The 22225-nt window shown below is 47.9% G+C and overlaps 1 protein-coding gene across 2 annotated transcripts; it reads left to right on the top strand.

Moving 5' to 3' along the window:
- The first annotated feature begins 288 nt into the window (after positions 1–288).
- On the top strand, positions 289–21329 carry tmem94 (transmembrane protein 94). 2 transcript variants are annotated; one of them, XM_079333571.1, is made up of 33 exons: positions 289–433; positions 724–851; positions 2304–2440; positions 3179–3384; positions 5074–5225; positions 5583–5685; positions 5771–5857; positions 5955–6071; positions 7133–7189; positions 8623–8727; positions 8940–9113; positions 9226–9447; positions 9530–9842; positions 10330–10503; positions 10606–10708; positions 10801–11009; positions 11809–11990; positions 12065–12197; positions 12501–12616; positions 12712–12811; positions 12899–13007; positions 13935–14124; positions 14237–14314; positions 14575–14660; positions 14836–14917; positions 15013–15176; positions 15478–15572; positions 15666–15759; positions 15840–16010; positions 16193–17605; positions 17806–17945; positions 17986–18345; positions 18385–21329. In XM_079333571.1, the coding sequence occupies exons 1-30, from the start codon at positions 305–307 to the stop codon at positions 16263–16265; spliced, it is 4089 nt and encodes a 1362-aa protein (XP_079189697.1). In that variant the 5' UTR covers positions 289–304; the 3' UTR covers positions 16266–17605; positions 17806–17945; positions 17986–18345; positions 18385–21329. The 2 variants fall into 2 exon arrangements, with proteins under 2 accessions (XP_079189697.1, XP_079189696.1); XM_079333570.1 differs by having other exon boundaries at positions 16193–17625.
- The last annotated feature ends 896 nt before the right edge of the window (positions 21330–22225 follow it).

The raw sequence follows: 22225 nt of genomic DNA, 5'->3' as shown, positions 1-22225 counted from the left end.
AACGTGTCCACGTTCCACTCACCGTAACACGTGTACGGTGTGGCGTTTGTTTTGATTAGACAGAAGAGCAGATCTACGTGATCCGAGTCATGAAACCAGGAAACGCTCTCTCTGCTGATCGCTTCATTTTCTCCATACAGTCATTTTCTGAGTTGCAAAGTTGACAGTCGCCCCCTCTGGTATAAAATGGTATTACACCTGTCCGCTGGTTAAATTGTAAATGTCTTGTCGGTTCATACATTTTTAACAGCGATGAATCGATTAGCGATGAATAAAGAGTGAACAGGAGAGTCTGCTCTCTGTGATGTTTCAGGAGGAGAATGCTGTGGCTCTGGGCCTGTCGACGGGCCAGGCTCTGGCCAAGCTGCGGGACCAGCTCAGCAGCCTGCTGGAGCAGCACCAGAGGAGCGCACGGCCTCGAGCGTCTGCACAGGTAAACCTCACACAGCAACATGGAGGAAGGAGCACGAGCCCGATAAGACTCTTTCTGCACATTTACATCTGAGCCTTTATGTAACAGAACGGACCCTGACCTTTATTTTAAAGCTGAAATAACACGCTGTTTGTCTCCATCACATCCTCGTCCATGTTTACGCAGCCTTGATCCTCTCCACTAATAGCAGCACGGCTCGTTGATCATTCTTTAAATAAAGCCTCACATGTCGGAGCGCTTGCATAACACGCTGCATTTTCTGCTCATTACGCCGTGTTGTGTTTTCACAGGAGCGCTGGGTAAACAGCTTTCTTTACCATGGCAACCGGCACTCCTGTCTCCATTGGCCGGGAGCCGCCCTCACTCTCCTGGTGGTGCTGGGACTCTTGTGTTGCCATGGCAGCCAGCCAAAGGGCAGGTAGGTGCACCGTCCTGCTGCTGAAGACGCTCTTAGTTTGTGCAACATCAGAAACTCGTTTTTTTTTTCAAACGGGAGGTTCAGGACGATAAACAGTAGTTTCTTTTTTTTTTTTGTTAAAGCTGCTGCAAGATTTATTTATCCACCTCCATCATGTCTGATGCTCCATCATCCAAAAGTTACAGCACTTTGCTTTTAAAATAAAATCAAGTAAATAAATATATATTGTTTATTTATTTATATAGTAAATAAACAAGCTAATTTCTTATGTAGAGTCTATGTAGAGCGGTACACAGGAAGCATAATTCAGTCAAACAAGGCCGACACAACCTGAGGAAAATCTGCACTGACATCGATGTAACTGTGAAGGCAAAATAACAGGCGACAAATGGTGAACAAAGTGAGCGTATTAGCTCGGCTCATGAACTCGTCCTGCTGCTCTGAATGAGTCAAAATGTCTCCTGAATCCATCGAACCTGTGCGTCACCATGTTTTAAATCCACGCACTTCATGAATCTCCTTCTTCTTCTCCTTCCTCGGCTGTCGAGCTGAAAAAAAAAAACACTCCGTTTATGTATTTAGTGCTCAATCTGACATGTTGTTTGCATGTTGATGCACAACTTGTGTAAAAACGCCAGCGCCGTTTTTTATCAGACAATTATTCTCGATTTGAAGAACCTTTGATACGAGTCACAGAAAAGGTCGTTTTCGCAACGCCAAAATGTGAATTAAGAGACGGAGACGCCAACGTTACACCATCGTAGAATCAATAGAAATGTACGAAGACGTGACGACGGCTGAACTTAGTTTGTGAAAATAAGAACTCTGAGAAAGTGCTGAAGATAAACGCGGGTGAAAACACAAAGGTGCTGGAGACTTTGGATCGTGTTGCAGGTGGAATCAAACTTTGAACAAACGATCATGTTTTAGGAAATATGCACACATGAACTCCTGATGTTTTCTATGTGGGACGTTCAGAGCCGGATATTTTCAGGAAAGGACCTTTCACACATGAACCTCTCGGTGGGAAAGGATTTGTGTCAGACGTGATTTGATTGGATGAGGAGGGGCGTCTGGGTAGTGTGTAAGGATGTGTCCACAACAGGAAAACACACAAGTTCACCGCTCAGCGAACACGCATGCATCCACCCTGCAGGAGTGTGTTCATGTGTGCGAGAGGCTTTCAAAGTCGTGCAGCCGAATCGCTAGGCCATCTGCGCCCCACTTCTTTTATTGACGGGAAAAAAGTTCCTGTTCAAAATGAACAGAAGTGAGAAATTGTAATTAATCATCAGCTACACAAACACCAGCTGTCCATGTCGAGGACCGTTTAATAATAATGATAATCAGGCAAATTTAAACAGATTTTTAAAACGAGCTGTCCAAGACTTGGCTCTGATTGTTCCGGACATGTTGAAGACTTTCTTTGATTCTTCTGCTTGTCGTCCACAGCTCCGGTATCGAGCTGGTGAACGCTGCAGCCCTCCTGCTCCTCTTCCTGCTCAACCTGCTGCTGGTCGGACGTCAGGAGAGGCTGAAGAGGAGCGAGATGGTCCGGCGCCTGAATGCAATCATCACACAGCTCGGTGGTGAGTCAGACCGGGTGACTCATCAATGCTAATTTATATTTATAGGAATTATGTCATTTGTTCTTTCCGTGCAAGATCGTCTGTGTTTACCTCCTACCGTCCTCCAACGTGCCAACGGTGCAAAGTGACTGAGCTCATGTTTTAGTGATTAAGACCAAAGGCCAATGACAGAGCTGAAGAAATCACACAGGAAGTAAAAGCAAAGCTGCAACGAGATGCGAGTCTTGCAGGAGGACCATCCATCCGTCATCCATCTGTTCCTGCAGGGGGCGCCAGAGTCTCATCAGCAGCAGCCACCGCCATGCTGGAAACGCTGTCTCACTCTAACTGAGGCTGAGAGCTGGAGGCGGGGCTTGTTAAACGTGTTAATTTATGCTTCTTTGAACGCGGCTGTGATGTTTAGCAGGCGCTCGATGAACTGAAGGACGTTACCGCAAAAAAACCCAACTCTTTATAGTTACTGGTACTTGATACCAACAGCAGCACTTCAATAATAAAGTGACCTTGAAATTAGAGGCAGCGTCGATGGGGAAACGGATGAGGAGGTAATTCAACATGAAGTCGTTGTTGTCAGAGCTCATGCTGTCAAATGTTGTGCACAGGGCGCCGTGGCTCAGTGGTCAGCGTGCGCTTCGTGTACGGAGGCTGCAGGCCTCCAAGTGAACTCTGATCCCACCTCAAACAAAGAAGACAAATAAAATCTTGCATTGACAGTCCTGCTTTCTTGTCGTCCTTCAGACTATCTGACTGGCTGCGTGGGTGAAGCTCGGTGGTCTCCGTCTCTGTACCCCGATCTGTACACGCCCACATCGCCGTCATGGTCGCTGCACTGGACCTACAGAGACTCCCAGCTGGTCAACCTGCCGGTCAGTCTGCTGGTGGAGGGAGACGTCATCGCTCTGAGGCCCGGACAAGAGGCGTTTGCATCCCTCCGAGGCATCAAGGTCAGTGTGCAGAGACGGAGCAGAGTCTGAACCGTCGTGACAGAAGAGTTTTTAAAACACCCAGCGAGGATGGTCACACTGACACGCTGAGCATCAGCTTCACATTCAGTCTGAAGGTCTGCGTTACTTCCTCCAGATGCTCGTTAGGAAGAAACAAACTGGTGATGCTACACACACACACACACACACACACACACACACACACACACACACACACACACACACACACACACACACACACACACACACACACACACACACACACTATGCTCAGATATGAATAGTGACAGGAAAAGAGTCTTCCAAAAGTGAATTTAAAGGCTGAAAAAAACCAACACGCACACACTGAAACACGCACACATGCACAAATAGGATCCTGATTATGTGCGAATGGGGAGATGTCAGGGTGGGTGGGGGGGTTCAGTGTCTTGCTCAAGGAAACCTCGGCAGTTATCAGGAAGTGAACTGGCACCTCTCCAGCCTCCAGACTGATTTACAGACCTGGTCCACAGCAGGACTTAAACTGGTGACTCTCCAGTTGCAGAGTCCCTGCAGCCTGAGCTCCTGCAGAGGAAAGGCTGTGTGCAGCTTATTTACATCCTCCGTCTCCGTCCTCCGTCTCCGTCCTCCGTCCTCCGTCCTCCGTCCTCCGGCTTTAAGGATTAAATGAGGAATATGAGAGGAAGCAGTCGATGCTCACAGACTTGCTTTAGTTGTGTCTGTTTAAAGTTTCCGTCTGATGTCGCCCTTCATCCAGTTTCACTCTGACCGACTGTTTGCAGGACAATAAACATCTAAAAAAGACTCAAAGCAGTTTACAAACAGATCTGCGTGTTCTGTATGTATAAATATGAGCAGGCAGAGAAAGCACTTCCTCCTGCAGCTCGGGCTGATCTGCCTCCGACTGCAGGATTCAGCCTTCCTGCCTCTGTGACCGGCCGACTAACTAGTTTGTATTTTTTAACATTTTGAACAATTCAAATCAGTGTTGTAAGAAAGACTCTTCCTGTTTCTGTCTACGCTGCTGAGAGTGTATCAGTGACGAACTGATCCTTCATCCCCATCACATTTTTATTCTCAGGCATAAACGTTCGGATGAGCGAAAAGGTTTTCTCTCTTTTCGCACCGCGGCGATGTTGTAAAGTCTGCAGCAGGGGGCGCTGTTCGCTGCGTTAGGTAGCAGACGGACGTCATCGTGTGGGCTGAAGATGGAGTTATACTGAAGTGGAGGAGAGATGATGATGATGATGAAGTAAAGAGGCGCGGCGGTTCAGCAGACTAAATGCTGCTTCTGTTTTGAGACGCGTAAACAACAGAGCGGACTCTTTACTTCAGCGAGCAGCTCAGATCAGACGAGTCTTGATTCTAACCTGCTCCCTACATCAAGATTAAGAAGAGCGGGAAGTCTGTGACAGACGGATCAAACGCCGTCACTCGTGCTCTAAAGGAGCGGGCTGCTGCAGAGCGACCATCGCCACCGTCATCGCCTCCACACTAAGCTTTTATTATTTATGTTTCTGGCCTTTTACTTCCTTCACTTAGAGTCATGTCAGAGGAGTTTCCAGATCCTTCCAGTAACCTTGTTTAAAAAGTGTAAATGTCCTCCTTGTTTAAACGTGTGGTCGTGGTCGTGGTCGTGGTCGCGGGTCTGACGCCAGCGTTCACTGAACATCTGTCTCCTCTCCTCAGGATAATGAGCACATCGTGTTGGAGCCAGGAGATTTATTCCCCCCATTCTCACCTCCTCCTTCCCCACGGGCCAATGACAAGAGGACGCCACAGAGCCCCCAGCAGCACCGGCTCTTCAGAGTGGTGCGGACCCCGGTCCTGGACACAGTCAGGTACGCCTGTCGGGAAACGTTACGTGACTTTTTTTTTTTTTTTTTTGGATTAATGTCAGAAATGAAGGAAATCAGTTTTTCTTAATCGCATCAGTTGTGTGATATTTTTGACCCTTTAGGCTCTCCGTAGATCATCGTCCTCAGTGTCTGTTTTCTCAGTGATGAAAAAGAACAACACTGCTGCGTCTTTGAACGTCTCATTTCGAGGATTTACGTAGTTGATCCTGATTGGTTAGATTTTATCCATCGCTGACTGATTGTTGTTTTTTTTCTTATTCTCATGAAAAGATTCGTCTTCGAGACTGGAAATAACAATCTCATCTATAACAACTTTTATTTTATTTTTTGATTCAACAGGAACAGTTTGGAGTCTGCGTTAGCTCGACCAATCACGGTGCTGGACAACGAGCGGTTTACAGTGCAGTCAGTGATCACGAAGCGCGTCTGTCCCGTCGTGCTGGTGAGAGATTAACGCCACTAAAAAAAACAGCCCGATGTTTAAGTCCTCCCTCGGCTCAGCCGCGTCTCTCTCTCTCTCTCCTCAGGTGGCGTTCCTGCTCGTGAACACTGTCCGCTTCTTTCTGGACGCTCCCAGCCTCACCCCCGCCTGCTTCAATTTCTTCCAACTTCAGGTATACAACCTCTCCACGACGTTCCCCACGTGGCTGCCTAAGACCGGAGTGTCTTAACCTTTGAACCGACTCATCACAACATTGTCCGCCCTTGCAGGTGATGGGTGTTCTGCCCGTCCTGCCGCTGCTCTTCCCCGTCATGTGGGTGCTGCTGAACGCCTTCGGAGAGGCGAGGGTCCTGGCCGAGTTCAGCCGAGCGTCACCAGCTGGTCTGGTGAGGCGCTCGCTCGCACACACACACACACATGCACGCACGTACTAATGCTGATACAGTTCAAACTTTGTGATGAGCGTGAGGATTGTGATCTATGTGTCAACACACGCACACGCACACGCACACACACACACACGCACACGCACACGCACACACACACACACACACACACACACACACACACACACACACACACACACACACACACTCTAACGTGGGGTTAGACTGATGTTTTGGTTTTATTCCACATGATCAGCCGAGTTCTCCTGCTGTGGTTTATGATCTAACATCGGATCAAATCTGACGGTGAATCAATAGATTAATAGATTAATCACGGACGCACGGTCGGTCTCCAGAAGGCGGAGCCTGAGCTCGGTCTGTGAACCAACGAGGACTCGGGATAAAAATAAGGATAAACTTTATCGATCCTCCGATGGGAAAAAACAGCTTAAAAAACAAAAGATGAAAATTAGCCTTTTAGCTAAATCTGGTATATTTATAAATGTATATAAAAAGAATGAGCTGCTCAGAATGATAGGCTCATCACAGGCTCAGCAGGAAGTGGAGACTCTCTGAGCTGATGACAGAGATAAACAGACCCTGAGATTCTGATCTTCCTCCGTCAGTGTTCGATCAATGCTACGTGTAGTTTGGTGTCTGTGATCGCACGGATTAAACGTCAACACCCCTTCTTCCCGCTCGACGGCGGTGAATTCTCCTGATGACATCGAGCTGCGTTCTCACCTCCGCTCGCTCTCTTGCCTCCTCGAGGGCCGGATCGAGACACACACACACACACACACACACACACACACACACACACACACACACACACACACACACACACACACACACACACACACACACACACACAGAGCTCAGCCCAAAAACTTCAGGAGTTATTGTGATGTGTAAACCCATAACCGGCTAACCCCAACACACACACACACACACACACACACACACACACACACACACACACACACACACACACACTCTCACAGAGGAGCCACAGCGAGGGCGTCTCTCTGTGTTTTAACGAGACTCTTCTCTCGCCCCAGCTTGCTAAGTTCTCTGAGGACACTCTAAGCAGCTACACCGAAGTGGTTTCCTCCCAGGTATAACTTCTCACTGTCTCGCTCGCCCCTCTCCTCCCCCCTCCCTCCCTCTCTCCTCTCGCTTGGCCACCCGAACCTGCCTGTCTTCACTCGCTAGCTGTCCTCGCCCTGCAGCTCCCTCTCTGGAACCCGCTGTGCACAGCTTTCACCTCCATCTTTGATTTCTTCATCGTCATCACGGAGATCTCTCCTTCTGATTCTCTCCTCGCTCCTTTTCCTTTCTCTCTCTTTTTTCCGTTTCCTGTTTTCCATTTCATTACTGCACGACATGTTTGTATCTCTCCTTCACCGCTCTGCTCGTGGTCACTCTTCTTCTGTGGATTTTCAGTGGACACATCTTGACCGACCGTCTCTGGATGTAAGTTCACCACCGACGCCTCCTGTCGTCCTCCAACGTGTAATCAGGACAGCCAATCACGTCTCTTTAAGATCATTTCCTCCCATCATGGATTCAAATTATGTTCCTCACATTTCTCGACCAAATCCAAATCATTGCTCTCCATAAATTCAAGGCTGATGCACTTTAAGATTCTGTGTTCTGGCTTTGCTCCAGATGAAATAAAGACGATCCTGAGAGGGACCTTCGCCTGACTCTTCCCCTCCTGCTTGTCTGCCTGCTCTGCATGACTGGAGATCTGCTCCGACACGGCCCTGTGCTGTTCATGTCTGGAACTCTTTTTCCTTCTTTCCTTTTTCAATTTGCAGATTTATTGATTTCAATCTGAATTTGCAGATTTATTGATTTCAATCTGAATTTGCAGATTTATTGATTTTCAATCTGAAATTGCAGATTTATTGATAATCGGCTGTGGGAACTGAAGATGCCCCGTGCTTTGAACTAAATGTAATCTCTGCCTGTCTTTAAAGGTTGATTTGGAGGTTTTTATGCATCTTAGTTAGAGACAGGATAGAGTTTGAAATCAGAGAGAAAGTAGGGAAAGACCCTCTCCTTGTGATTTCTGCGTATCCATGGTTACGTGAAGAGTTGGAATCAGGCGGCAGCTCTCTGAGTTTTTAAACCCTGACGTAGGAGCGTGTTTCTGGAAGGTTTGGGGATGTTGGAGGAGAAGAGGAGGTCGGGCGGGTTGTTGGATCGGTTTGCTGCAGCTTGCTCTCTTGGCTTCGCCTCCTCGTATTGTAGAATAGAAGCTTTGTCCTCGTCTCTATTTGTAGTCCAATCACAGAGCTGATGAAGGCTTTTCCATTTTAGTAGCTGATTTATTTATTTTATTTTATTTTTTTTGGCTCTTCAGACTTTTCTGCTGCTGCTCAATAAACTTCATGGTTGACATTTTGTCAGTTAATTCAAATCATTTCCATGAACGAAGGCGTCTCTGCAGCCTGTGGTAGGAAGTAGAAAACAGCTGTCTGACCTCTGACCTCTTCTAATTGTTTGTTATTGTGTGTGTGTGTGTGTGTGTGTGTGTGTGTAGGAGATGCTGCGCTGTGTGTGGAGACACCTGGTGGGCGTCCTGAAGGGAGAGTCTCGGACGCTCTCTTATACCTCCAGCCTTTTACACACTCTGGGATCTGTTACTGTGAGTATTAAAGCTCCAGCGTCAATATATTTACAAATACACACAAACATGGCAATACGACCGTCTGAAGGGAACAACATCGGTCATAAAGAGAGAGAGAGAAAGTTCTTTGAGTGATGAAACAAAAAGAAAAAAAAGATGAACATCCAGGATCGAATTGGGAGGCGTTCCCTGAGGTGTGCGCGTGTGTGTGTGTGTGTGTGTGTGTGCAGGTGCTGTGTTGTGTGGACAAGCAGGGGATCCTGTCCTGGCCTAACCCGAGTCCAGAGACCGTTCTGTTCTTCAGCGGACGCGTGGAGCCGCCTCACAGCAGCCAGGACGACCTCCGAGACGATCTGTCCGTGAACTCCTACTGCAGGACGGAGACGGAGGACGACAGGGAAGAGGTGTGTGCGTGTCGGTGTTTTCTGGTCGTTCAGGTCATGTCAGGTTGTTTATTTTCAGCAGAACGAAAGAAACAGCAAACATGATGAAGCAGATTGTTGTACCACTCTTTAGGCCCAGGAGGGGGAGGCTCTGCTCTTCCTCCCCTCGGAGTCCGTCCCCCAGCTGGGGGAGGGGCCAGAGCCGAATGATGCGTCACATGACATCAACCGATCGTCCGACAACCTCCGTCTAGCGCGAGCCAACCAGCCTGCGCACACTCGCACAAAACACCACTCGGGCTCCAACGTGAGCTTCAGCCGTGACACGGAGGGAGGAGAGGACGACCCCGCGCAGGTCTGAACTCTTTTCCAAGCGTGTACACAAACTGTCTCTGAGCGTGTCCTTTGACCTCCTCTCTGTGTGCGCTCGTCTCCAGGACTTTGCCGTGGGCTGCCCCGAGGCCGAGGCCGACGACTTCGTGTGCGACTACCACCTGGAGATGCTGAGTCTGTCTCAGGACCAGCAGAACCCGAACAGCATCCAGTTTGACGACCTCTCCTGGCAGTGCCACCTGCCCTCTCTGAAGCCGCTGGGGCTCAACATCATGCTGAACCTGTGTAACGCCAGCGTCACGCAGCAGCTCTGCCGCTTCTCCGACCACCTGTCCAACCTGGCTCTGCAGGAGAGCCACGGCTCCGTGCTGCCCGTCTACGTCCCCTGGGGGCTCTGCGAGCTCTCCAGGCTCATAGGTGAAAAAACCTTTCTGCTCTGTTTAAACCAGAAGAAGTCCCACTTGGTTAAATGTCAAACTTCTCTTGCTTTATGTGAAATTAGAGAGGGTCGACTTCAACATCATTTCTCTTGACTTTCATAAACACCGGCCTCTGAGATTCTGACAAAGGATTAACATTTTAAAACTAGACTTAGACTTTCTTTATAGTCACCTAAACTTGAGTTTAACAGTGCAGAGAGGAACCAGCTCGTAGTGCAGGATAAAAAAACAGCAGCAAGTATTTACATAGAAAAAAATCAGGTGCAGATATAAATGCACATAAAAAGAAAAACTGTGTGTAAACTTACTGCACAGATTAATATATTGCATGTTTTATATTGTGTTTTTACAGTCCAGTGAGGTCGTCCAGATGTGGGGGTTTAAAAGTCTCATTAATACGAACCGAACTTAGTTTTTTATTGACTCATCTGATGGAAAGCTCGTCTGTCCTCCGTGTGTCTCAGGATTCACTCCTGGTGCGAGGGAGCTGTTCAAACAGGAGAACCACATGGCTCTTTACCACCTGCCGTCTGGAGAGAAAACCAAGGAGTTCGCCTCGCGCCGTCTTCACAACTTCACCAAACGCCAGCCTCCCATCTCTCACCTGATCTCCCTGTTTGTACGAGACTCTTCCTCCAGTGAGTTCACGCGCGCTTCAAACCCCTTTCCTTGTCTCCTCGGTGCTGACAGCCAATCATTGTCACTTCTTCCCGCCGTGAGCTCTGACCTTTGTGCTGCAGATAACGTCCAGATGCTGTCGCACGGCTCGGCCGACCTCATCCTGGAGTCCTGCACTGATTTCTGGGATGGAACCGATATCTACCCCCTCTCAGGCTCCGACAGGTGGCGCACTAATCTTCACCTTCTTATTAATCAAATCGACGTGTAAGGCCGTGTCTCCGTGTGTAACTCTGATTCTCTTTATGCGGTTACAGAAAGAAGGTTCTGGATTTCTACCAGCGTGCCTGTCTGTCAGGTTACTGCTCAGCCTTCGCCTATAAGCCCATGCAGGTTTCATTGTCCAACCAGCTGAATGGGAAGTGTGTGGAGCTGGCTCCTGGTCCCTGCCTCTTCTCTGGAGTGGAGCTGCCCTCCACCACGCCCATCAAACACAACTCCTGCAGGAACAGCTGGAGCTCCGACGGTACGACCGACTCCATCGTTTAAAATAACAGTGATCTTCAACTTTAAAGTCTGCTGCTGCCTCCAGTGTTTGTTTGAGTTGTTGTGTGATGTAGAAGTTTTGTGCTGGATCAAAAGTCCCACAACAACGGAGGTAGCAGTAGACGGCACAATTTAAAACATCAGAGAAGCTTCAGTGTTTAGCCAGCTCTGCATGTGGTGGACACTGTAGCTTCAGTGTTTAGCCAGCTCTGCATGTGGTGGACACTGTAGCTTCAGTGTTTAGCCAGCTCTGCATGTGGTGGACAGTGTAGCTTCAGTGTTTAGTCAGCTCTGCATGTGGTGGACACTGTAGCTTCAGTGTTTAGCCAGCTCTGCATGTGGTGGACACTGTAGCTTCAGTGTTTAGCCAGCTCTGCATGTGGTGGACACTGTAGCTTCAGTGTTTAGCCAGCTCTACATGTGGTGGACACTGTAGCTTCAGTGTTTAGCCAGCTCTGCATGTGGTGGACACTGTAGCTTCAGTGTTTAGTCAGCTCTGCATGTGGTGGACACTGTAGCTTCAGTGTTTAGCCAGCTCTGCATGTAGAGACACTGTAGCTTCAGTGTTTAGCCAGCTCTGCATGTAGAGACACTGTAGCTTCAGTGTTTAGCCAGCTCTGCATGGGTCTGTAAAGCTTTCTGCGTTCTAACCTCTCTCCATGTTTCAAAAGCATCTCCAACATTGATCCTAGTTTGAGCAGCTTTCTGCTGCTGGAGCTTATTAGAAACATGCAGAGGCTTTTTAGCTCGGGTATAATCACCTCATGTTGTCTCTGCAGAGGGTATCGGTGAGGGTGTGGAGCGCGAGGACTGCGTTCAGGCCCTCAGCGGGCAGATCTTCATGGGGATGGTGTCGTCCCAGTTCCAGGCGAGGCTGGACACAGTCCGTCTCATCGACGCCCTGATCACTGCTTGTATCCGCTTTGTTTACTTCTCCATGGAGGATGAACTCCGCAGCAAGGTGAACACACACCGTCATGGCGTCTGTGTCACGCTTTAACAGAAACACGTTTTTAAATGAGCGGCTGTGTGCAGGTCTTTGCAGAGAAGATGGGTTTGGAGACAGGCTGGAACTGTCACATCTCTTTGACTCCAAATGGAGACAGTCCCTGTGACGGAGCGCCATCCAGCCCCAGCCACGGCTCCCTGCACGAAGACCTGAACCAAGGTACTGAACCTGTGCCTTTAAAAACACGCACATCGATGACTCATCAGATTGGTACCTCGCGGCGGATTTTCTTTGTTCCTTTTTCAGAGCGCTTGAGTTATTAATTTCTGTCAGGACCTAAAGACGATTTAAACCAAAGTCTTAAAAAGTGGATCTGAAGGAAATGACCAACTCTTGCCTTTTAAGTTGTGTAAATGTGTGTGTGTTACTTAATGCAGGGTCATTTAAAGCGTGGTTATTGTGAGCGTTTCTATGGCGACACTGATGCATGAACAACAACATGTCTACTCTGGTGTAACTCAGATTCCCGGGATGAAGCAGAAGGTCCGCTGCTGCCGGAGGAGGAGGCTCACTCTGACCTCGCCAGTTTCCATCCCACTGACAGCGACGTGCCCAGCTTCCTGGAGGATTGTAACAGGGTAACAGCTCCATCAGTTCTCCTTCACACAAACATCAGTCCGTCCTCATAGACAGAGAGCAGCCTCAGTCATCATTATGTCCTTTCTCTCCTCAGGCCAAACTACCTCGTGGTATCCACCAGGTTCGTCCTCATTTGAAGAACATTGACAATGTGCCTCTCTTGGTGCCGCTCTTCACGGACTGCACCCCCGACAGTGAGTCTCCTCCACACGCTCAAACACCGTGTCTCAAGACACACTGAGCGTCTTCATCACTGATTTCCTCTCTCTGCTTCTTCACAGCCATGTGTGAGATGATGAAGATCATGCAGGAGAACAGGGAGGTGACCTGCTGTCTGGGAAGCTCTGCCAATTTCCGCAACAGCCGTCTGTTTCTGCAGAGCGACGTCAGGTCGGTGTTTAATAAATACATGTTTTCGATATCAAGGTTGAAACAGCTCTCAACACAGCGTCTCTGTGCTCTCAACTTGCCTCCTACGCTCGCTCAAGGTAGCGCACCCTCATTAAAAATGCAGCCAGCAGAACCAGCCAATCAGAGAGGGGGGGAGAGGGAGGGAGTAATTCTATATTGGCTGCTGAGACGACTGAGGTCCTTTGGAGTGTGCAGGACTCTGTTACTGAAGTAACTGACCGTGAGCACACGGAGCAGAGGTTGAGAGAGCGTGTACAAAGAGTTGAGCGTGCATAGATCATGTTTTTGGTTTGGTCAGATATATATTTGCTGTTCAAAATGAAAGCATGTGCTCGCGAGAGGGCCACTGCGCTCTCAGAACTGTCTCCTCGGCCTCTCGCCAATGTGGCACAATAATAATGCCATATGAGTGCAGTCCTCACTATCGTGTACAGCACGCCACGTGAAGCTCAGCTGGGAAACAGCGACACTGACAAGGACGGCAGCGATCACCATTTTCTCCGTCATGAGGTCCGAGTCATCCTTTTAAGATGTATTTTTTGGCTTTTTTGTGCCCTTGTTGGAGGGACAGGGAGAGAGAGAGGGAATCAACAAGCGGGAAAGGAGTCACAGACGCCCTCAACACGGGTGGCCCTGGTTCGAATCCGGACCCGGGCCAATCATTCTTTTAAAGCGAACAGTGGTAGAGCATCTTGACTCAAAGGAAATAACTTTGAGGAGAGCAAAACTCCACAGAGAGATGGGACTGAAAGAGCGACTCAGCAGAATCTGTCCGTTTTTATTCAAGAACAGGGTCGAGGTTGAACAATATTATTAAAATCAGTTAGAGAGTTCAGACAGAAATGAGAGTGCTGTAAAGAGGATCTGATGATGGTCCATGTATTTACCCCCCCTCTCCCTCCGCAGCATCGCTCTGGACCCTCTCTACCCGTCTCAGTGTTCGTGGGAGACGTTCGGTTACGCCACCGGCGGGGGATTTAACGGTGACGTGGAAGGTCTGACTCCGCTGAGGCTCTCCGGTCAGCTCAACAGTCTGGGCTGCTCCGTCACCTTGCACCAAGGAGAGAGCGTCAGCATGGTCAAGCTCATAGAGCAGGTCAGACACACACACGTGCACACACACACACACACACACACACACACACACACACACACACACACACACACACACACACACACACTTTTATTCACGAGAGAATCTGTTTCAGGCACGACACACAATCTACGGCATTCGCAAGTGCTTCCTTTTCCTGCTGCAGTGTCAGCTCAGTCTGGTCATCATCCAGGTGAGAGAGAACACACACTCTGACGTGTGTGTGTGTGTGTGTGTGTGTGTGTGTGTGTGTGTGTGTGTGTGTGTGTGTGTGTGTGTGTGTGTGTGTGTGTGTGTGTGTGTGTGTGTGTGTGTGTGTGTGTGTGTGTGTGTGTGTGTGTGTGTGTGTGTGTGTGTGTGTGTGTGTGTGTGTGTGTGTGTGTGTGTGTGTGTGTGTGTGTGTTTCAGCAACATGAAGTTCTTAACAACAAAGTGTCTGGTGTCTGTCGTCAGTTTTTAGCTTGCCTCGCTCAGCTCCCTCCTCCTCTGAACACCACGGACATCCTGTGGCTGTCCTGCTTCACCTGCCCACTGCTGAGGTGAACACACACACACACACACACACACACACACACACACACACACACACACACACACACCCTATCTAACAAGGACAGTCTCCCGCTGTGAACGACTCGATCAGGAGCTTTAGAGCGTCTCCACAGTTTGTTGTGTTTTACAGAGTTGATTGTGATTGTGTGTTTGTGTCGACAGTGTGTCACTTCTGGGGAAACCACCGGACAGTTCAGTCATGACGGTCGCCACGGGGAAGAACCTCGATGCTATTCCAAGGAAGGTAGGAATACATGTCAGTCTGTCAGACCTGCCGATCAGGCAGCTGCAGCTTTTATTTCAACACGCCCGAACACCTCTCTGATCTCCTCTGAGCAGACGCAGAACTACTTCCTGGGCTGTTTCCTGTTGAAGTTCGGCCTCACCGTGTGTGCCTACCTGTTGGCGTTCGGCTTCACTCTGCAGGAGGTCTGCCTCCTGAGCAGCAACTTCACCCTCGCTGACAACACTACTGCCAACTGCCTTCATATTCTCACCGAGAGGTGGGTGTGTCTTTACACTCTCAGTGAACCATGTGAACAAACGGAAATGTTACTTTATATTCTTCAGAGTCCAGATTCATTTAAACGTTCACTTCCTGACTGCCCGGTGAAGGTTAGTGAGTCAGACCGTGTGCAGCAGTAAAGTCTGACTTTGATCCGAACACGTCGTCTTTCTGTTTCTCTGACATCCATGATGAGAGTAAAGAAGCAGAACGAGCGTGCACAGTCACATCTGGATTGATGACACGTGTTAGTGTGATACAGATGTGTTGATCGAGCTCATTTCCCCGTGTGGCTGCAGTTCTTCAGACGGAGCTCCTGATTGGTTCCTGGAGCTGTCGAACGGTCTGCTTCTCACCCAGAAGGTGATGGCAGGATTCCTCGCCTTACACACGGGTAGGAAACCACTCGGCAAAGACGGATGGCGCCCGCTCGTGTTCCATCGTGACGATTACGATCACGTTCCTTTCTTTGCTTCTGTTTCCTCAGTGGTGATCTCCCTCAGCTACGTGCACCGCTCTCAGCCTCTGTGGAGGAAGAATCCCTTCAGCAACACCTGGTGGTCTCTCACCGTCCCTGTGGTGTAAGTCTTCAAGTCCTGTCCCTGTGCTCGCCCGACCCTTTGAGTCTAAGTGTGTAACCAGCGCTCTGTTTCCGCCCCAGCCTGTTCTCCCAGCTCGTTCAGGCCACCGTGGATTACCAGTTATGGCGCGACAGGCACGGCCTCCTCGTTTTTAAGCTGAGTGACATTCCCCTGCTGGCCTGGCTGCTGGTCTCCGTGTCCCCGCTGCTGGTGGTGGTGGTCAACGAGGTGGTGAAGCTGCACGAAATACGGTGAGAAATCAAATGAATTAAAAATAAATAAATAAAGAGAGTGAGACAAAGATAGAACAAAAGAGAAACATCGACCCATTTCAGACGTTTTGAACTCAGCCGTCATCACGTCCAGAACAGACGCAGCACATTGACGCTCTGCGTGGGTCGTTGACCCCTGATTCTCTTCTTTTCCATTTCAGAGTGCGAGTTCGCTACCAGAAAAGACAGAAGCTGCAGTTCGAAACCAAGCTGGGGATGAACTCTCCGTTCTGATTGGTTAGGAGTCCAAAGGAACTCTCTGGAAGCCCGGCAGAGACAGGGTCGCCTTGTGTCACCTCTTCAACCCGACAGCAGCGCAGCCATCGAGCGGAGCAGATCTCATGGTCGGGCCTTTATGACTCGGATGTTTCAAAACTCCGACGTCAAAACGAAGGGCAGGAAAAAAAAAAAAAAAGACTTCCAAAGCATTCATTTCCATCGAACAGAAAAAAACTGCCAAAAAAAAAAAGAAAAGGCAACTATTTATTGTCTGGTTTTAGTTTTAAAGGCATGAGGAATGTTTCACTTTTACGTCTGTTCTCTGAATCCTCAATAATTCACGCGTCAAGCCCCCGTCACTCTGAGACACACTGAACTGTGAGCGCCGCTCGTTCAGCTTCACGAAGCGTCAGTCCGTCTGCCGTGGAGCGGCACAGTGTTCGACAGGAAATGACCAACGGCGTGATGATAAATCACATGAATACATCGCCTCCAATAAATACATGTAAGGAGAAGCTGTGAAGTCATTTAATAAATAATCACACGAGGCTGTGGTGTCCTCCGGCCAATCACAGGCTCCCTGCCTCTCACAGCTAGCCTGTTAGCTCATGTTAGCTTAGCACAAAATTACCCAGTCCCAAACAGGCTGATGTTGTTTTACTATAATTTATAAATTTTATTTATTCCTCCTTTTTAAAGGAGCAGTTCTCACAGCACTGAAGGTGCCGAGGACATTAAACTAAATCATTGAAAAGAAGAAATCCTGCTCACAGTGTCTTTATGATGATAACACGACGCTTCACTGCTTTGGTTTTACAAATGGCGGACACGAGTCCTAAAGACGTTATAACAACACAAGAAGACGTTTCTATAATTTCTATAATTTCCAAAGAAAACTCAAATTTAACAGCAAAGACAAAAATAAAACTCAGCGTGTTTATTGGTCATGAATGAATTCATGTGATTCACTTCTTCACGCTCCCTTCATCGAACACGCCGCCGCTCCACATGCGACTTGAATCCTCCAGAACAGGATGAAACACTACCTCTGAAAAAAGTAATGAAGACGTTTCTGTCCGCTGTCTTTCCCTCTCCTGTCCACTGAGCCACATGTTCATCTTCACCTGTGTCACACAAACCACTACACACACCGCTGTGTTACACTGATGTGTGTAACACAGCGGTGTGTGTTACTGTATGATATTTAAGAACAGGTGATGTGTTCGTTGCTCGTGGTCAGACCTGCTGTAACGAGGTCAGACCTGCAGTAACCAGGTCAGACCTGCAGTAACCAGGTCAGACCTGCTGTAACGAGGTCAGACCTGCTGTAACGAGGTCTGACCTGCTGTAACCAGGTCAGACCTGCAGTAACCAGGTCAGACCTGCAGTAACCAGGTCAGACCTGCTGTAACGAGGTCAGACCTGCAGTAACCAGGTCAGACCTGCAGTAACGAGGTCAGACCTGCAGTAACCAGGTCAGACCTGCAGTAACCAGGTCAGACCTGCAGTAACCAGGTCAGACCTGCAGTAACCAGGTCAGACCTGCAGTAACGAGGTCTGACCTGCTGTAACGAGGTCAGACCTGCTGTAACCAGGTCAGACCTGCAGTAACCAGGTCAGACCTGCAGTAACGAGGTCTGACCTGCTGTAACCAGGTCTGACCTGCTGTAACCAGGTCTGACCTGCTGTAACCAGGTCTGACCTCGTTACTGCAGGTCTGACCTGCAGTAACGAGGTCAGACCTGCAGTAACGAGGTCAGACCTGCAGTAACGAGGTCTGACCTGCTGTAACCAGGTCAGACCTGCAGTAACCAGGTCTGACCTGCTGTAACCAGGTCAGACCTGCTGTAACGAGGTCTGACCTGCTGTAACGAGGTCAGACCTGCAGTAACCAGGTCAGACCTGCAGTAACGAGGTCAGACCTGCAGTAACCAGGTCAGACCTGCAGTAACGAGGTCAGACCTGCAGTAACCAGGTCAGACCTGCAGTAACGAGGTCAGACCTGCAGTAACCAGGTCAGACCTGCAGTAACCAGGTCAGACCTGCTGTAACGAGGTCAGACCTGCTGTAACCAGGTCAGACCTGCTGTAACGAGGTCAGACCTGCTGTAACGAGTCAGACCTGCTGTAACGAGGTCTGACCTGCTGTAACCAGGTCAGACCTGCTGTAACGAGGTCAGACCTGCAGTAACGAGGTCAGACCTGCAGTAACGAGGTCTGACCTGCAGTAACGAGGTCAGACCTGCAGTAACGAGGTCTGACCTGCTGTAACACGAGGAGGACTCAGCGGCGTCGTGTTTTCTCCTCGTGTGAATCTACACTGTATATTTGACGTCTAACTGAAGAATGTGCCAGCATGCTACACAAACTCACACAGCCAGCTGTGCAGCGGTCCGAGCGAGTGCTGACACACCGGAGACTTCTGAAAGGTGCTTCATATCATTCAGTTGCCTTCTTCCTCTTCTTCCTGTCTGCCTGCGTCAGCTCTCACACTGCAGCAGACAGGAGCTCAGGATCCTGCTTATTTTTTTATTAGTAATTGATTTTAACGACTTTCTATTTGACCAGCATGTCTCCAGAGATTCAGATTTTCTTTGCTGATCTTCTTTCTCCATAAATCTGTCTCCTGCAGTTCATGTGCAGGACGTCTGCATCAAACCAGCCTTCTGTGTGCTGCTGTGGGTATTTCACATGCACAGGATCTTTTTTAAGTTTACTGTCCAACAAATAGAAAACACTCAAAGTCGAGCTTGTCGGCGCTTTTACAAAAGCCACGAGATCCAACTGCCACGTGACCATCTTGCAGACTGCGCAGGAACTCTGATATTAAAATATAAATACTGTAACACTTTCCTTCTGAAGTGGAAATCAAGTCGCATTTATTTAGGAAATGTCACAATTATCAATCTGGTTTTGAAAAGATTTAAAAAAAAAAAATTTAAAAAAAAGTTAGGCTTCAGGTTCTGGGATTCAGGAACCCTGACGGCTCTGAGACCTGTTCCTGAACTCACCTTGATTCATGTCCACTTGTAGTCCTAAAGGCTCATTCTCATATTAAATTTTTTTTTAAGTCCTATTAGTTTTATATTTTAATTTTTTTAAATAAAGACATACAGATACAGGAGAGTTTGCAGATTGCTCCACTAGATTTTTCGTCTCCAGTCAAAGTACGTCCACTAAAAGTGTTCAGCTTGTCGTTTTAAGAGTCTGACAACGTTACACACAACGCCACCCGCCTCCATTCACCCTGAGCAGACGTTTGAGCTGCTGGTTTATCGTTTCCTCACTCTTTGATTGGTTGGTTATTATGGGATGTTTGGTTTAGATTTCAATGCATCACACTGTATGTATGAAGAGCTAGGTGTGTGGGTAACCACGCAGTCTGGTGACCTTGAAGAGAACAATTCAACAGTTTTTGCTTAAAAAAAAAAAATATATATATTTGAACCAAACGGCTGTTTCTCGTGTCTGTAGGACACTCAGAATAACAATCTGGGAAATAAGACTTTTTTTAGTGGACAGACTTCAACTGAGGGGACGCACGGTGCTGCAGTGGTTAACTGTGTCCCCTCACAGCGAAGAGGTTCCTGGTTCGAATCCCCACCTGACAGGAGCCTCTCTCTCTGGAGTCATTCCGACTTCCTCCCACAGTCCAATCACACGCTCGTTAGCTTCCCTGCTGACTCTGAATCTCCTGTAGGTGTGAATGTGAGAGTGTGTCTGGTTGTCTGTCTCTATCAGCCCTGTGATTGGCTGACGAACAGTCCACGGTGCAAACCCGCCTCTCACCCAACGACGGCTGGGATCAGCTCCAGCCCCCCTGGGACCTGAAGGGTTAATGTGGTATTGATAATGAATGGATGAAAATGCTCCACTGAGCAGTTTGTCTCTGAAGAAACTGCAGCAGCGACGGCCTGTTTGCTGCTGACGGCCTGTTAGCTGCTGACGGCCTGTTAGCTGCTGACGGCCTGTTAGCTGCTGACGGCCTGTTAGCTGCTGACGGCCTGTTAGCTGCTGACGGCCTGTTCGCTGCTGAGCAATCAGTGGGAGAAATTCTTATACTGAAATAGCTGTTGGCAATTTCGACCCATCATGGTGAGAAAAAAGATGTAAAAATACTGCGATGGCTCTCAAATCTTAGGTGAGGGTGGAGTCTCCACTCTGTAAGATGAGGGTCTGTTTTTAGATGTTTAACCAATGAGAGGGATCAGCTGTGACACAAACTCTGCATGTTTCTCAGCTGATTTCAGGACTTTACATTTCTATTTTTCTGCTTTGTGGCCAAATCGATTTCTGAAGTTCTTAACTCTGTATACGATTCGATTAAAGGCTTTTTGAAACACAAGATTCACAGCCAAAAACCCATGAAAGGTTTTAACATAAGGAAACTTCAAACTACATTTTACAGATTTTATTTTTGTATAGTTTTGTGCTTTTTTGGGGAGGGGGGGGACACTGACTCATGACCTCTGTATGTTTGATATTCTGACTACAGCCCTGTTCTACCTTTGCTCACCTGTTTTTCATTCGTTTGTTTGAAGTAGTGACGTACGTGAAGGTGAGGTGTAGAAGCGCGGCGTGCTTCTCTGGTTTTATAACAGTCGCCATGAAACTCCTGAGGACGGCTCAAAGACGAACATCACGATGCAAAAAAAAAACCGTTTGTGAAATGTTTTAGCTTGCCCGGTTTAAACCTTTGTTGTTTTATGTCATGACAAGGACTATGCTGCATGAATACGATCCAGTGAATGCTCCATCTCGATCATTGTACCTCCATAGCTCCATTCAAACACAAGTGGTCTCCTAAAGCATGGACGTCATTCTGTATGATACCAGGCCTGTGGTCAAACCTGCAGAGTTGATGCTTATACTATCACAGCCCACGCGGGGGAGGGATAAGAACCCCTTTCTCGCCCTTAGTGAAAATGTCGGGTCAGGGCGAAGCTGAAGGACGGTGGTTGTTCACAAGATACATAAATGTATATTTTGTATTTTTTAAAGTGTCTATGTTCAGAACTTTTGACAAATTTGTTTCTGTATTGATTGTCATCTTAATAAAAAATAAAATGTCTTTTATTCATGAGGTCGTTGTTGTGAGTTTATAGTTACAAACGATGAGTCCAAACATGGTGGAATTCCAGTGTTATAAAATCCATTTTGATCATCAATTCAGTGTCTCATAACCCTGTTTCACAGCCATGCAGTAAACCAATGGTTCTCAACCTGGGGTCAAAAGATGCCGGACGGGAATTTGTGCCAGGACACGTCTGGTTTGAACCCAGGGAGTACACTCTCAAGGATGCATGCACTAGGCTGCTAGGCTATTGTTGTCACAGATATGCACTTAAATATAAAGAGGATATATTCTCCACCTTTTCAAGGAAGTTTGTGACCCTGTAGAAACCAGCTCTCTGAGAACGTCTCCGTTTTGGTGTGTGTCTCTTTAAATGCAATGAACCCCGCCCCCTGAGTTTTCCCAGTAGATATCACTTCTTCAAGAATAAAAATGGCAGACATGCACCAAAGTTTGGCTCTAGTCTGGAGGTGGAGTCCATGGGGGAGAAAACAGAGGAGGGAAAGGTTTTTTTTGTTTGTTTTTTTTTAAACCAGAATCCCACTGTGACATCACATTAGCATGTGTCTCTGTGTTGTCAGACTTCTGCAGAACACAAACACATAACTGGATGGATTTATTTCACATGTTGTGGGTCTGTAGACTCTCAGGTTATCCAAATAAATGTTCAAAAACATTGTAGAAGTGGATTTTTCATATTACGTCCCCTTGAAGTGTAATAAACGCTGTCTGGATAGTTAAAAAAAAGATTTGTGGTTGCAGTGTATTTCCTTACATATTTACATCCAAAGGCCTTCATTTCACACATTTCCGTATTATATTAGGATGTGTTTATCTGTATTATAAAGTTACAGTGATGTAGTTTTTTTATTTTTTAAATTAACCATTTAAATCTAATTATT

The sequence above is a fragment of the Symphodus melops genome (assembly GCF_947650265.1).
Source record: "Symphodus melops genome assembly, chromosome: 21".
NCBI classification, from domain to species: domain Eukaryota; kingdom Metazoa; phylum Chordata; class Actinopteri; order Labriformes; family Labridae; genus Symphodus; species Symphodus melops.
This window is presented reverse-complemented; position numbering and strand designations above follow the sequence as displayed.

Bases quoted from the DNA above. Each gene is read 5' to 3' on its own strand.
- tmem94 (XM_079333571.1), top strand. From the start codon at position 305: ATGTTTCAGGAGGAGAATGCTGTGGCTCTGGGCCTGTCGACGGGCCAG. The intron at 10,504-10,605 runs GTGAGTTCACGC...TTTGTGCTGCAG, and splicing joins TGTACGAGACTCTTCCTCCA to ATAACGTCCAGATGCTGTCG. The intron at 11,991-12,064 runs GTGAACACACAC...GGCTGTGTGCAG, and splicing joins AGGATGAACTCCGCAGCAAG to GTCTTTGCAGAGAAGATGGG.